The sequence below is a fragment of the Varroa destructor genome, unplaced genomic scaffold (genome assembly GCF_002443255.2).
Source record: "Varroa destructor unplaced genomic scaffold, Vdes_3.0 BEIS01000002.1, whole genome shotgun sequence".
In the NCBI taxonomy this organism is placed as follows: Eukaryota; Metazoa; Arthropoda; class Arachnida; order Mesostigmata; family Varroidae; genus Varroa; species Varroa destructor.
This window is the reverse complement of record NW_019211455.1, coordinates 5,324,193-5,340,352: the sequence shown is the minus strand read 5'-3', so window position 1 is coordinate 5,340,352 and position 16,160 is coordinate 5,324,193. Positions and strand designations below refer to the sequence as shown.

The following is a 16,160-nucleotide window of genomic DNA, read 5'->3' as shown; positions in this document are numbered from 1 at the left end:
CCTTACTAGGTGGCCTTCCGAGCAACGAAAACGCTTAGTTTTTGGATATAATACAAGCATCATTATTTTATTTCTAGATTGTGGCATTATGATATTGTTTAAGCAAGTAGTGAAGAGCCACCTTAAAATTCTGAAATGTACCGTACTTTTGCACTTGAACCTGTCCTTCTGAGTACCTGTCATTATATACTAATTGAATATTTAATATCAATATGTGTGTTTTTTGACTTTGATCGTTGCACTGGTTTCAAAAGAAGACCTAATTTTTCGGGAAAGGTATGTATATATCTGCTTGAAATCATGTTTCGGGTCTTTCAAAGGTGCCCACAAACTGATTTGTCATAGATTGTTTTCTCGAACAATAATCACTGCCATTTTCTAAAATCGTTGTGGTAGTAATACACCAGAAACAAACGCAGAATATACGGTTGTGATAATATGCTTGACATATTTGGCTAAAACCGTTTTTGAAGACGAGAAAACTAAAATATTATTTATAGATGAATAGAATTGATCTCTTCTGATATAGAACAGACGGTAATCATAACCTGAATTATTAAGCCCTTTCATTGTTCAATCAAACCGCAGTCTGCAATAGCTTCTACTAAAAACTAATACTATATTTCTGGGTTTTCGATTTAATTCAGAATTAGCCGTACGCAGTTAGTAAACATTTGAAGTGCTTGGGCATCTGAAATCGTCTGTCTATACGACAATACTACAGCTATATTAACCCAATTATTAGCTACAATGATTTCCCAGAAGCTGAATAAACCTTGTCCCTATCGAAAGCTCTACTTAAGTAGACAGGCCATCCGTGTAGACTGATGTAATTAGCAACATCGCCTTTCGTAAACCTTTGTTTCACCACTGCTGCTTCAGCTGATATGTTAATTACGGCTACAGACAACTGCCTATATTTAAAGCTGGGCGCGCACACCAGGCGGCGCTGCTGCACAACAACAACAAACGGGCTATTACCACGACTACGGAGCTCGTGGTAGACAGATAAACGCGTATTCTTTGCCTTCGCACCTGCTTAAAAAAGGGGCAGTATTTTTGTTGATTTTTTGTCCTGGCAGAAACCCTCTTTGGCCCATTTTTAAGCAGAAGTTGACTTACTATAACTCACAGTAAAAAAGCGAGTTGATATACATAAAGCCATGTTTCTGTAATCTTATATTACTATGTGCATGGGTTTGCATGCGTACAAAGTAGATGTGTGTCGAAGTGACGAACTCGGTGGATTAACGATTAAGCGGTGACTCAGCTCACTGGAGTTTTTATCAGAGCTTGCCAATAATCCACTATGATCCAGAATTACGATGAAACTTCGATGACAATAGCGATAGCCCATTTGTTACGTGCCTTGTGATTGGCATCAATTTTCTCTAGCGTTATATAGACAAGTGTCAACTATTTATCGGTGAACGTATTTATCGGTGATTAGGTTTTAGCACAGTGCACACTTAGCTTATAGTCTATTAAATAACAAAATCATAGTTTACCATCATTATTCATTTATGACGTGAAAATAAAATATAAGATCATGGATAATGTGCTCAAACAAAAACTGATACTTGGATTGGGTGCCTGTGCTGTAGCAGCGGGTGCCTGGTATCTTTCCCGTCAAGAATGTACATGCGAGGAGTGCTCAGAGACCGATACCGAAGCTACAGTCTATATCGTAGAAAATAGCGCTGATTGGCGTGGGAGCTGCGAGGAGATTATCGCAGAAATACGTCATTCGAAGGTTATTGCGTTGGACTGTGAGTGGGTAACCTCCAAAGACGCTGATGGTGGTCGGCGAAAAATTGCCCTCCTTCAACTTGCAGCGTCTACGACCTGGGTCGCATTGATCCGATTGTGCAAAGTGGGTTTGATACCGGAGGAACTAGTGGACATTTTAAAAGATCCGAGTATTGTTAAAGTTGGCGTAGCCGTTCTTGAGGATGCAGAAAAGCTTCATGACGATTATAAAATTCAGGTCAACGGTTGTCTTGATCTTCGGTATATGGCGTTAGCCACGCCGACTGTAAAACGGAAATTGGTCGAAGCAAGCCAGGGTCTTTCACTAGCAGGTATGACTGAGGTTCTCCTCGAAGCAGAAATGATGAAGGACTTCACGATTCGTTGCTCAGACTGGGAATGCGAGCAGCTGTCAGACGAACAAATAAATTACGCCAGCTATGACGTTGTTTGCGCATATGGACTGGCGGAGAAAATTGCTCGCTCTAACGACTGGGTCACGCGCATTATTGGCTTGCTTTTGCCCTCTTATTTATGGCTAGATTCATATCTGTTGTCGCAGTACTCGGAATTTATCGGTATACGATTTCACCGGAAGCAAACTAAGCTAAGCAAAAAGAGAGAAACACCTTTGCTTACATCCACAAAAGATGGTAAAGAAAAGACTCTGCGTTCGTACAGTGCTCGCAGAAAGCCTCTGTACGAAAATTGCGTTTTGCTTTGTCCTGATGGAGAGAAACTGTGTACATGTGATGCGAAAAAGGCGCAGTGGTACCTGGACCATGGACTTGGCGAAGAGGTCGAGGGTGAGGATGGAGACCCCCTAACAGTGATGCTGAACTTCGAGCCTGCAATCAGGACAATTCTTGATGGAGACTACTATAGTTCACCCAAGGACAACGTTTGTGTAATTTGTGGCGCAGCGGATAATCTTGTACGCAAGATGGTTGTACCCAAAGAATACCGTAAGCATTTTCCGAAGATAATGAAGCATCACAATGCTCATGATATAGTCCTTACCTGTATTGAATGCCACAGTCGATTTAGCAGCTCTGACAACACGCTCAAGGAGCAATTGGCTGAGCGGTGTAACGCTCCCTTGACCTCCTTGGTTGCGAAGTTCAGGGAAAATCCAGAGCTAAAGGCGGTCCGCAGCGCTGGCAATGCTCTACTAAAGAAACCACTAGGTCTTCCCAAGGACCGACAGGAGGAGCTACAGAATTGTCTTAAGCAGCACTTCAACGTTGAAGAACTTACAGAGAAACTTATCGAAGAGGCCTCAAAGCTTGAGACAAAGGAGAGAAACAATGAGTATATCTCGCACGGCCGCAAAGTCGTCGAACATTTTGCCAACCAACCAGAAGGCCTTATCCAGCTTGAATTGTTATGGCGACAACATTTCATTGATTCAACTCAAGCTCATCACCTCCCGTCGCTCTGGTCCGTCAATCATCACCATGATGTAAGTTTTCGTGGAAGAGAAGTTGCTGGGGGCCAAGGTAGATCTGCGGTTCCGTTGGTTGGGTGCGCTTTGTAAAAAATGATTGCTCAGTGGTGGCCGAATGAAAACAACTTGACATTAGCACCATTATGTGTAGACTTATTGAAGGCCGACATAGCGAAGTAAAGAGAGTACCCATATTCAAAGGTTTTACGTCATTAGGAATGAGTTGGTCGGCTCCATTTCATGACGTCTGAAGTACGCTAGGCGTATAACGCATGCGAGAAAATAGAGCTAAGTATTTGTCTTCATTGAATATGTATATAATTAGCAAGAAGTATACATTAGAAACAGGCCGCTTGCAGTTGCGATACGCTATTTCGGGGTGACTTTTCAATAACTATATACGGACACATAAGGCTAATATTGAAATAATCTCAAAACACGAACCTTGTTTGTATCAGCTGTGCTATAAGTGTGATCTAGTAATGGCTGGTTCTGTGGTGATATGTTACAAAACAACACCTCTATACTTGTATATGTAGCTCCCCCTTAATAAAATAACTACTGAAGTATATCAGCTTGTTTCGTGCGCAGCCAAGTGAGTGATTTAAGGTAATTCTGTCATTATAAAATTAACACAAAAAGTTAACATTTTATCGCGGTTTTTCCATGCAGGTGTTAGCTGTGAAAATTGCTCTTTACCGGGACGCTGACCCAGACGGGGCCGAAGTTCTCATGAAGCGAATCGGTTTAAGCAAAAGTCGAGTGGATGACGTGATGAGGAAACTTGAACTTACGGACGGAGTTAAAGTTGGCAAGATGAGCATTAAAAAGGGGCGGCTTTTGGAAACTCTTAACTAGTTATAGACTTGTGGCTTATTTAGCATTAGTATGCTGGCCATTGGCACCAAGAAAGTGGCATTAGAGTCTACTTAGACACTAAGTTGTTGAGTAAGTGGCTCACTGCAGCCAGTTGAATGTATGATGTACGTGAGCTCAATATCAGCGAAAGGAAAGTTGTGTACGCAATTGCGTTGCAATTTTTTGTTAAGTGAACTCTGCCAAATCAGTGCTTAAGAATAGCTCCGGCTAGAACAACGTGATGTGTAAATAAATTATTTGAATTTGTTTAGTAACTTTAATATTATTGTTGTTTAGTAACTGTAATATTATTGTTAACTTCACTTTGACAGTGTATCCCTAGTGCACATCGGTGTTTCGACAATATTTTTGGAGAAAAGTTGTGCTGATATATACGCAAAATGTGGCGAATAATAATCTAACAAGCAATTTACCAGATAAACGACATGCTGGAATACGATTCAGACGGATGTGGCGATTGAACGGGCGCTCTCCCTATCATAACCTTGGAAAAGGATAAAGTCTATTAACATTAAGAGCATTAATACTAAACATTTACAGCAATGATCTACTAGCTTTAGGAAGCCCATGGCTACAACAACTTTATGGAAAAACAGCCACTAGATAGAATAGATGTGAAGAAAATTGAGTGACAAGGAAAATTATAGAAGGATTACAATGAAAATATTTTTTTAAGACAGAGTTCAAAGACTTCCCGATTTGAAGATGTCTATCAGTCTTCTTGGCAATTCGTTTTACTTAATATCCATAAATGTTCGTTGGGGCCCTAGTTAGTTGTGTAAAAAAGCCATTGTATAATTGAGAGTGTGCAAACTATTTTATGCGTAGGACGCATCTCCATTCCCCCTAATTGTTATGCGCTACATAATCCTCTTCGTGTACCTAAATGTGTTATTCAATTTAGTTGTAAAAAATAAATATGGGCACTACAGAAAATTTCACCTTTTTAGTCAATGCTGACAATTCACGAACGACTCCCTGGCTCTTTTATTCCCGTACTGTGCCTACGCCTAAGTAGCACCTATAAATTCGGTGGTACTCAGGCTGAACAATTATGTCAGTTAAATATGTGATGTATCTTTAATTTAACTTACACGAATATTGCAGAAGTTTTAATATTGATGTTCAGTTTTACGTTACATTTGTCATTCAGTTATGGGCATGCCGACCTTACAAATAGCTAATTCCTAATCGATCTAAAATCTAGGATACCACTAAAACAGTCCTCGCAGAGCAGTCGCTTTGACCTGATTTTTTTCTGAAAGAGAAGAGTTTGTCCAGGGCAAGATTGACACGGTTGAATCGATTGACTGCAACCCCGGTGGAAACCCAAGCATAACCATTCCTATAAAAAAACAAAGATGGCGTGAGCTCAGGCGGCGAAATTGCGTGTCCTGTATTCCAATAAACAAAAACAAAATAAAGATTTGATTAACAGCTATGTCTAAACAGTATCGTATTATACATTCAGGTTTTGTATTTGTCAAATGTACAGCGTAACTCGCCATGCGATACTGATTTCGATGTGTAAACCTATGTTAAAACAGTGTTGCTTCATAACCTACTGAGCTGTGTGTAACTGGATAGTCGTTCGCGTGTACCCTATTTATACTTTACATTGGGCTAAGTAATTTTTTACTTAATCTAATTAGGTATCAGTTAATCAATGACAGAAAAACGGACATGAACCAAAACCCGTCCTCAAACTCCGTGTTTCTTGCGGAATATTAACCTAACCTAACGATAGAAAACCTTTTCTATCGTTGCCATAAATCGCTATTAGATAGCGAGTAAGCAGCAAATTGTATCGAAGACGATGCGAAAATCTGTGTTTAAGCTGCATTACGTTCTAAGCGATATGTCTGTGACAGGGTAGGGGATCAGTTATTCGATGTTAAAACAAGAGTCGGTTAACCCGTCTAATATTGACTAAGTGTAAGTTTATAAACCGTCTAATATTGGCTAAGTATGAGTTTATAAACAATAGCGAATATGTACCATAGCGATCAATAGAGTTCTTGACTACCACTGCTACAGTAAAACAACGACAATGAATCCAAGTGTAATCTCTTGATGTACGAACAGCGGACCATACATAACAAAATCGTCAGGATGTCCCCTGAAACAACGGCATATGTCTAAGTATCAATTAAAAGGATACAACGTCGCGTAAATGCCATGCCCATCAAATGCCAAGACTATAGACTCATCGAAAGTTTATTTTTTCGATAATCTTTCATAATCTTGTTTGAACCTCCATCAGTAAATAATTGGCATATTTGGCGTTTTAAATTAAGTTTAATTTACAGTATAACTAAAAAGATCGGAGAAACAAAACAAACATTTAGACAACTACCGCCTTATGATCAGATTTGTAGTTTTATTCGCCTTACTCGTCATCTGTTTTCAGTAAAGGTACGGTGTTTTGCGTTTGCACCGGCGTTCAGCTTTCTGTAGTCGCAAGCGAGCGTATGGTAACGAAGATCGCGCGAAATTACCCTAAGCACCGTCAAGCTGGTGCGCTGGCACGCGTTTTACCTAAAACAAGCACATTACCGGTACTACCGGAATTAGGTATACAAAAGTTCCGTTTTGTTACAGAATTTTCACGCTCTTGGCGATATTTACCGTGAGTTCTATGATAAGTATCGGTTGCCTATTTACGCTACATACCAACAACCCTCCATTTGGCGTAGCGATCTCCTTGGCGAACCTCGGAAAGATTCGATAACGCAAAACATTGCTAGTAGTGCTCGACAAAACTACTGGGGAATTTCGGGTAGTACAACCCCATACACCAAAATGATAAGTGCAACAACTACGCTCATAATATATAGTGGTGAATAGAATAACTCGCAGGTCACGCGCTTTGGCGCCCAAGTGAGCACACGAACATCATGCTTCCGTCTACCTTTATCAAGTTTTCGTTCTTTGATCCCCCTTTCACTATAAATCTTGAGCTCGGCAGGGGTGATTTTTCGTTGCCGAGAAAATTAAGAATCCTAAACTTTTCAGTAGAAAAGGTACAACAACCACTGATTCAAATGTACAGAGTACACCGCAAAAGCAAGATCCACAATAACAATTGAGTATATGTCCAACATATCGACTCGGTACACGGTCGCAAACAGAAAAGTGTGCATCGGTAGGTTTAACGAAAATAGACGAATGAAATAATATTTCTGGGACATTGACAATTAGATTATACGAAATGTGTTGAATAATACTTGGCGATGCAAAAAGTAAATCATTTACAGAGACAAATACGATACTGGTGACGCCGGAGCCGTACGGTAAATAAAGGGAATCAGGACGCAACGTATCAAGACAATGCCATTAAGCGGAACGGAGACACCTAGCTGATAGATGTAAAGAAGGTCGATCCATCAACTATGTTGTGCGCAAACACAATAGACTTCGCGTTGAAAACCGGTTAAACGAATTTTGTTTAAAAGTTCTCTGCCAATAGAACACCAATGGTAGTTTTACAAAATGCACTGAAAAGGCAGCTTTTGTACTCATTTCAGGAAAGTTGATCAATCCTCTCTCTGGCATTTTCGGGAAACCTTCGAGAGGGACCAGTGGCTTTAGTTTACACAGTTTGATTCAAAGTATGCGGGCTCGATTTCCTATTTTTGCCATTCTGCAGTGAGCTGCGGAGTTACTCTGTAATAAAATGCAATCGTACCATAATACAATGGTAGCTCATCGTTCGAGACACGACTAGCGGTATGGACGCGCACACCGCTCCCATTATCGAATATACACACAAGTCGGCGATTACGAGTAGACAGAAATCTAACAATTCGAAAACCAACATCAGGATTTTTCAAGCGTCTTGCGATTAATAAGTGCAAGTTAGCTGATGTCCTGCCTATTGCGTAGCATTTTGCTACTTACAGGAATAAAGCTTGCAGCACGGGTACCGCGATAGTTCGCGTCCGCCCCATAAACGGCGACTTCTGACCAGATCGTAATTGGGACTGATGAATTGGCCACTTCTGTTTCTGGCTTCTGTACCTGCTCACAGCATGTCATCCACTGGAACCGTCTTTTAAGTTTCTGCACAATGGATCAAGGAGAACGCGGATTTCTTGCATTCGCGGGACAAATTCCCAGCAAGATGTGAATTATCCTTTAGCCACACTGTGGCCTGTTTAACAGTTTTCAGCTATTTTGTGCCGGTACTTAGAACATCGGTCGCTCTACATAGGCGCTTTGGATTCCACAGCGATGATATCTTCAGAGAAGTCCGCTGATTTTAGACCACTTTGTGATAGCATATCCGTTTACCTCTTAAATCGTTAAAATCTAGTACCGCTCCCCAGTCGACACCTTTACTTGAAAATATACTAACGCAACAAAATCAGCGAAGAAATAGAAAAATCATAGTCCCTCATTCCAAGGGGCCAATCCTGCCCAGTACTTATTTCAGGATTAGATAGTCATCGATAGAGTTAACGTTTTACTGAGTAATGTAATGTATGCCTTACCATAATAGATTCACTACTATCACTAAATGCATATTCGTTATCGTTATGACATACTCGGCACACACTATTGTAACGGCTTCCAAATTTCGCGTGCGTTAAAGCAAAACGGATGTCCCACCGTTTTAAGCCCTTCCGCTAAATACAGTAAATATAGTTAGATAACAGTCCTCGGCCGTATTCGTGCGTAAAACCGTCCGAGATAAGATGAAATGTTCACAACTTTTGTAACGCACTTAAATTAAACATGCAATTAATAAATTAAATAAAACATTTGTATTTATGTATAAGGAGGAAGGGACCTTTCAAAAGTCCAATAAAGTAACTATCATAACGGAACATCATTGTTGAATATTCTAATAAAGCAGAAATGATCGAGCAGAGTGAGAGAGCAAAAAAAACATCAAATATCGAAGATGTGTTCCTTTAATTAACGACAGCATCGACCAAGTAATTTATTAGTTGGTTCCGAGCTAGAGGTAACGCATTTGTACAGTATTAACGACACGGCCTAAAGCAGCAAGGGACGCCTGGCCTAAAGCAGCAAGGGACATCGTATTCTTAAAACCTATGCATTACCTAGGTCCGCTTCGCTTCGATTCGTGTGTATATACACATATATATTCAAGTTTCGTGTTGAGCCATCTCTCATTGATCCAATTCGGACCGAGCCCTGTCCCGATAAGTGCTATGCTAACAATTATTTCTGACATTTCGTTTTGTTATACTATGAAGCCGGACAAATATATTGACACCCAATAATTTTATCCATTCAACGTCGTAAGGATTTGTCTTGCACCAGTTTACCGTAGTTGTTCACGCACCTGAAAACAGTCGAATATGAATCTATTACTCATAATGTAAATGATGAAAGCACGCGCATCATTTTCGGAACTCTCGGAAGGTCTTAGGTTCGGCTTCTGGCAAAAGCGCTAGAATCACCGTTCAACGTGAACACTCCTGAAATCATGCAATGTATGTTATATTAAAACTTTGTCTTTCGAAGGAACTGGAATTTACATCAGAGCCGATAGCCGCTCAGACTATACCGACAAATTTTGGATTCATTAAAGTTTAAATGGGGTCATACAAAGGATCGCCCAAAATCACAATCCTAGTTGAACCACTTGCAGCAAATACTGAAATTATGTTTAGAAAGAATAATACGATGAGAATTACCTTCCGTTTGATCTGCTTGGCTGTTGTGACATCTTGACAGAGCTTATGGAATAGATTTAGGCATTCAGACACCTTAAAAGTCTTTGGATTTTCGCAAAACCACCGGGCCATTTTTAAAGAAAGTTTATCAATTTCGTCCATGTATTTGTGTAACTTACGTATGTCTTCATCAGCTTCCTGTAAAAAAAGCATAAAGAAAAACACAGACTGAGGCAACAAGTGGCAGCATCAATGACATTAGCCTTTTTGCGAAGGATATTTTTAAACTACAACTTACGCTTGAAAATTGTCCTAGCTTTTCTTCGAGAGACGGCAGCATTTTCTCGGAAATCAAGATCTTGAGCTTTGCTACACTGGATTCAAATTCTGAAACTGTCACTTTCATATACTCTAGGTCTAGTCGACAAGCCTGTTCGATACCGACCATCTCTTCGACAAAATACAACGCTTTTGGATCTTTGTCCACGGCAGTTGTCACAACAAAATCTAGCAGGCTCAATTGATCTTCGTTTTCACTTTTTCGATTGCAGGTACGCAGCTCCACTAGTTTGCATAGATCTTTTAGGCGAAACCCAGCTGCATTACCAACGTAACTTCCCTGTAAAACACGTCCTTTGTGGTTTTAAAATTGTAATCATGTTCCAGTTAATGCGAGTAATGCCGTAAAGTGGCAGTATTTCCTGCACCTTTCGAAGTTACAATACCTTTACGACAAATGAGTGTCCAAAAATGGTCAACCTACCTGATCGAACCTGAACCCCCGGCCTACGTGAGCAGATAAAGCTAGTGATAGTACTAGTTAAACCTATAGTTGAGTCTGACCACCATATCATACACTAGTGCCAGTAACCTTACTGGCAGCATGTTTTAGAGGATACACCAGCACTCTGCTGTCCTTATTGATGCTAGGTATATTTGTTCGGGGAAGTCGTTTATATATATCATTATATACAACTAGAATAAAAATAAATCATAGTTTACAAACCGAATTGATGTAGTTTCCAATAGTCAATACGCGTCTGAAGAAGCTTTTCAGGGAGGTAGAATTCAATATGGCGTTACAAACTTGAACGAAGTTAGAAAGAGACGACTCAAACGACTTCGCCAGGGGCTTAAAATCCTCCTTCAGAAGAAGAGCTTCCACAAGGTTCGATACCTTAGGAAGGCGTAGAAGTTCCAGAAGAAATCGATCACACGCCGGAAGCGAAGACACATCTCCAGAGAATGTTTTCATTTTTGCAATCTGAAGGTGTCATGTTTAGTGATATTATCACTTAAATATCGACATGTCTTCGATAATTTAGTTTCAATTTGTTGTTTGTCCCAGCCGAAATGCCAGTACTACAACTTAATCGAAATTATAGACTTTTAAATTTAAATTAATTATGAATTAAAAATGAAGATTCAGTGGTTCGGGATAACAGAATCAACCTGATATAACAAACGCACTTAAATCAACACACGTGCGCACTTTGACAAATACTTGATTAAGTAACAAAGTGGCAATGCGTCTTACCTCCTCCTCCTTGGGAAGGATTCGATTAAGAATCTGTAGGCGCTCACCTCCCAAACGGGCACTGTCGCAGTCTTCTAGACATGCAATAACCTCTTGACTGGGCATCTTCAAACGGTGTAGTCCTAAGCTGACATGTAGCGCTCGTCTACCGTCTAGTAGTGAAATCTTCTAAAATACCAAGATGATTTGTCAGAACGAAAACGACAACCAACGATTGCTGTTTGGCTTTGTGATGACACGCAGCTGTATATTGGTATTGTCAACTACATTTCAATATTTTAGAGACAGCCCTAATGCAAAACTGACGATGCAAACTAAAATTTAGATTTTATACGGGTAGTGACCCAGGATTAATCTTATTGTTCGCGTTACGAACCTGTAAGGTAGATTTCGTGTTAGCTAGATCCTTTCTGATGTTTTTTTTAGGTGCTAGTGCAAACAGCTGTTCAAGCTGCTTCCAGTCGACCCCCTCTAATCCAACCAGCATGGCGGGGTCCTCAAAGACTTCTTTCCATACATTGTCATTTCCTGTGTGAAATAAATTCGAACGGAATATGTTGATAATCATTGTTGTTTGTTCCTTTTTTTACTTTCCATTTGCTGGTAGTTAGCTGTTATGTACCGCTGAGGAGCTGTTCCTTCGCTTTGTAAGGCTATTGTCCAAATAGTAAAATTTATTTTGGGCTCTAAAGATACGGGTTTTAGGTTAAAAAACAGAACTTTTTAGCTACTTCATTTTACATTCTCCCTATGTTAAAGAAATAGCAAAGCAAACCACTTATTTCGCGTAAGTGATAAAAGCTTAACTCAGAATCATGTCTCGCCAAAGAGTAGCTCAAGATAATCCCTGATACACTCGAAAAATTATATGCGTCCTTTATGCGTCGACTATGTCATTTTCAAACAAACCAGCTACTTTCGAGCGTGAAATCCTCATCATACAAACCAGCGTTTCGACAGTTTTCTGACTTCGGTGAAATATGAATAAGCAGTGCTAACAATGGCATGCTATGCCATGCGATAATCTATTCTTATGTCTCACGGCAGAGCTATCGAGCTATCTTTTCACCTATGATTAAATCCAAACATGAAGTACCCTAGAGTGCACGGAAAGTCTAAGTAGAACTTGAACAAGTTCAGAAACACGGAAGCAGTAAGCTAAAACTTGTGCGCTAATATATATGCACAATTGGTTCTATAACGTTTCAGAGTAAAAATATTTATATATTATCCAATTGAAAAGCTGAATAGTTTCGATTGAAACCAACGATAAAACGTGCCTAGTATCTCCGCGACCAATGTACTGACCGGCGAATACATCTTTTTCGGGTATCTTGTCCCAGTTCACAGTCTTCATTTTAACGCTGGGTTTCGGTAACGTTGCAAACGCTACTTCCGAACGACTGCATGCCGTCTTCTGTACAGGAAGAAAGGCCCCGCATGCTATTGGCATCGGAGGCGGTGGGGGAGGTGGTGAGGATGGGACTGACGAAAGAGTTGCTAAAGGGGGTGGAAATTGAGGAACTGTAGCTTTCGATGTTGCCACTGGAGTCATAGGAGCGGTTCGCTCGCTTAGCTGTTGTGGGTTGGTGCTCCTGCAACCATAGGACATGTTTATGAACGACGTTGTGGTCTGAATAGTACTAGATGAACGACTTTCAATTTCCTTGCCCTTTGGTAACACTCGTTGACCGTGAACTCCTGGCATTGAAGCGGTTCGCAGCAAAATCGGCTTCGATGTATCCGATATCGGAGAAGTTGAATGGGCCGTTATCAAAGATGTCTTAGTCGGCGTGCTATCGCAACTGGTTGAAGATGTTGACGTAACAATCCTCTGTGGCACGCGACTTCCTGGCCGAAGAGCCCCATTCAAAGCGCGCAAAAAGCTTTGCCATCGCGAAGGGTGTTTTCGATGAAGTGTCAGTTCGCTGGGGTCCTGTCTGACATATCGAGCCATCTAAATAAAAAAAATGACAGGCGTCAACTTATTCTACCGAGTCATTGGGTATAGGTTCTGAATAAGTTGAACCAGGCTATCTAAAACCTACGTTTCGAACGGAAAAGGACTTCAGTAAATTTAGAAAATAGTCGTTATAGCGATATGGGGTAGTTAGCACCCTTCCAGCACCAACAAAACAACAGAAATAAAAAATGCAAAATTCTATGAAAGATTGTCTCATCAGAAACAATACTTCCAGGATATTTCAAGCAGTATTTCGTGACAGATTATTCACAAATAGCAAAACGACACCCAGTTTTGCTACAATACTCGAGAACTAACCACTCATTTTGCTGTAGTCGTGGGGTATCCACATACGAGTGTCTGTTTTTGGCGACGCTTCGGTGCTACGCTCTGTCTAGTTTGACGCAGCAGCAACCAGTGCGGGGATACGAAATAGATGCGCTTCGTCAAAGATTCGAACCTACTTGCCTAGAAATCGATGGAATTTCCAGTAGGAGAAGCCCTTAAGCGTGAACCTATTACTTCGTTTTCATCACAACGCCGTTGATCAATTTCGAAGCACTATATTGTACCCTCACAGAATTCATCTTTGCAGTAAACTTGGATTCTAGATTTTAAATACAGCGTTGTACGTGGAAAAATGGCTTTGGCAGTATTGATCCGAGCCTAGGCAGAATCTGCGATCAGAACTGTGCAACGTATTTAGCATAGCTTATTTTTACCGAATTTTTAGAGACTAAATCCTTCTGTGAGCCCCCTAGGTCACTTGACACAGGTCGAACCGAAACCACAAAAAGTCAGCCCCGTGCACCGTTAAGGCATCAGCGGTTTTCGCCTCATTTTGTCGAACACGGAAATTTCCCAGGGCGAAAAATGTATGGCTCCTACATTGTTTTCTTTTGTGTATAGGATGCGCGTTTTTTTTTTGTGTAAATTTACTGCTGATACAATCATAGGGATACAATTTTACTGAAATTTCTCCTAACGTTTGCTCGACACTTCTGCGAGTATGGCAGTCGGTCGCATTACTCATTGACTTCTCACTCGCTCAATGATACCGAAACGTATTTATCTAGTAAAGAAACTACACGTGGCTCTTCTGTAAAATATCCATACTTTATTTTTGTCTGAATATTGCTGTTTGATATTTTCCTCTGCCCCATTCTTGTTCACTGGTTGTACAGCTGAACCAAGCTTGTCATTTGTTCTCCTCCTTCAGGTTCAAACATTTTTGCATTCATCGGTCTATATCTATGTAGAAATTGCTTAAGCTTGGTCCATCAATTTCTTGTTCTTTTTTTACCTTACAGCACTTTCCGTAATGTAAACAAATCAGTTAAACGAAAAAGAGTAACCCATATAATGTATATTGTATGTGGTAATTGTTATAAAGGCAGAGAGCGTTTTCGGCTGGCAAGTAAAATGGAGGCACGGTATTTCTCGTTATTAGCTATAAAAAACAAAATCCAGAGTCGCTTTCGAAATGTCATCTCGTACATATTGATTAAAAAAAAAATAATAGATTTCAACGTAAACATCAATTGCTGACATCCTATGAAACAGCCATTACGAAAAACGAACTACAAAAATACAACAGCAACTTCTTTTTACTTAAACGAATGCAAAGTTTACGGTAGCACGGGCGATCATTAAACAGGTTCATGCATTTAAAAGGCTAAAATGGGGTACGCTCGTCCCAATCGGCCTCGCCTGCAGCGAAGCCGGAGACATGCTGCACGGCATTTTTCACTTATTTATTATCATAATTAAATGTTGTACTATATTACGTTGCGTTAGCTTGTATTGTGATTGTGTCATGGTTTTTCAGTTGTAGCTGCGTAGATGTATGGCGATTAGCATAGAATGAATTTCTTTTCCATGGATTTCCATATATATATATATATATATAAAGTTCGTGTCAAAACCCTTGTCTCTTTCAGGGTTCTTTGTGCCTCTATTTGAGAATCGTCGCAAACTTTGAATCAGATTACCGTTACAGCTATCATCGCTGATCTGGCCGTTTCACAAGTACGCAGCTACGGGTGAAACAAGAAACACAAAAAAAAAAAAAAAAAAAAAAAAAACCGCGTGCACTCGACAAGCCTAAACGACAGCAGTATATGCAGCATACGGCGTGCATCGTACCAAGGTGAGACGAATAAGTGGATCGAACAAGTTCAATGGAAGCGGTTAAAACTCACTGTAGCATCCAAGGTTACAATGAGTCAGCCTCATTATTGCCTCGGGGGCATCACACATTGCAAAACGTGCACTCGACACAATTGAAATAAATTCGATTGGTTTTTTTTTTTGCTGAAGACGGCAATTGTTAACATTTTGACATCTATATTCATAAATTGAAACTTATGAATATAAGTGCTGAAATTTTCTGGGCTGTCGCTTATGTAAGAAGTCTTCGATGGAAGCAGAGCACGTTCAGCTGAATAGACAATTCACTCATTTGGCTTTTTACATCTCGGAAGGACGTGGTCGATGGAGCGTAATTATGCTGCTTGTATTCTGCATCCTTGCATGGTGGAGCCTGACGAGCAGTCTTCAAGCCCTAAATGAAGAGTTGGAATTGGCAAGTCGGCACTCATTTCTTAGACCCCTGGCGAATACGATTCTCCCATTCAACAACCATTGCACTCTTTTTCCGCGTGTTTACCGCCGATGGTTCCGGAGCCTGTATGTCATAAAACGAACGAAAGCGAAAATCATGACGATAAAATATCGTTACCCAATTCTATGTAGCCGGCAGGTTATGTTTTGAACATAAATTGACTAGTCTGATGAATGTATGCGCTGTACACTAGACGAACACAGCGCGACCAGTAATACGATAACCAGTGTGCAATTTGTCTAAGAAATTTGTTGCAAGACAAAGATCAAAACTTTTTCACTTCATGCAAAAAAAAAAAAAGAATCATACAATCT

At 40.3% G+C, this 16,160-nt stretch overlaps 3 protein-coding genes across 19 annotated transcripts in view; 1 reads left to right on the top strand and 2 right to left on the bottom strand.

Annotated features, from left to right (window-relative positions):
• The first annotated feature begins 978 nt into the window (after positions 1–978).
• LOC111245006 (exonuclease 3'-5' domain-containing protein 2-like) lies at positions 979–4,335 on the top strand. The gene is made up of 2 exons (XM_022792693.2): positions 979–3,211; positions 3,869–4,335. Exons 1-2 carry the CDS (start codon positions 1,550–1,552, stop codon positions 4,052–4,054), a joined length of 1,848 nt encoding a protein of 615 aa, XP_022648428.1. The 5' UTR covers positions 979–1,549; the 3' UTR covers positions 4,055–4,335.
• Positions 4,336–5,342: 1,007 nt separating this feature from the next.
• On the bottom strand, positions 5,343–14,223 carry LOC111245007 (FH2 domain-containing protein 1-like). 8 transcript variants are annotated; one of them, XR_015322012.1, is made up of 11 exons: positions 13,542–14,218; positions 12,569–13,217; positions 11,637–11,788; positions 11,261–11,428; positions 10,730–10,987; positions 10,022–10,342; positions 9,745–9,951; positions 9,390–9,525; positions 6,469–6,613; positions 6,074–6,194; positions 5,343–5,469 (listed from the first exon to the last, which is right to left on the bottom strand). XR_015322012.1 is itself a non-coding variant. In XM_086981226.1 (8 exons), the coding sequence occupies exons 2-8, from the start codon at positions 13,215–13,217 to the stop codon at positions 9,369–9,371; spliced, it is 1,773 nt and encodes a 590-aa protein (XP_086837352.1). In that variant the 5' UTR covers positions 13,542–14,223; the 3' UTR covers positions 8,969–9,368. The 8 variants fall into 8 exon arrangements, 5 of the variants coding, with proteins under 5 accessions (XP_086837352.1, XP_086837350.1, XP_086837351.1 ...); XR_015322013.1 differs by lacking the exon at positions 5,343–5,469 and having other exon boundaries at positions 5,956–6,194; positions 6,469–6,636; XR_015322011.1 differs by lacking the exon at positions 5,343–5,469 and having other exon boundaries at positions 5,956–6,194.
• A 97-nt stretch (positions 14,224–14,320) lies between these two features.
• Positions 14,321–16,160, bottom strand: part of LOC111244514 (uncharacterized) — a 102,179-nt gene continuing 100,339 nt past the window's right edge. For all 10 annotated transcript variants that reach the window (XM_086981222.1, XM_086981220.1, XM_022791721.2 and 7 more), the window contains one exon: positions 14,321–15,909. In XM_086981222.1, coding sequence (XP_086837348.1) covers positions 15,820–15,909 — 90 coding nt within the window. In that variant the 3' untranslated portion in view covers positions 14,321–15,819. The remainder of the gene's footprint in view (positions 15,910–16,160) is intronic.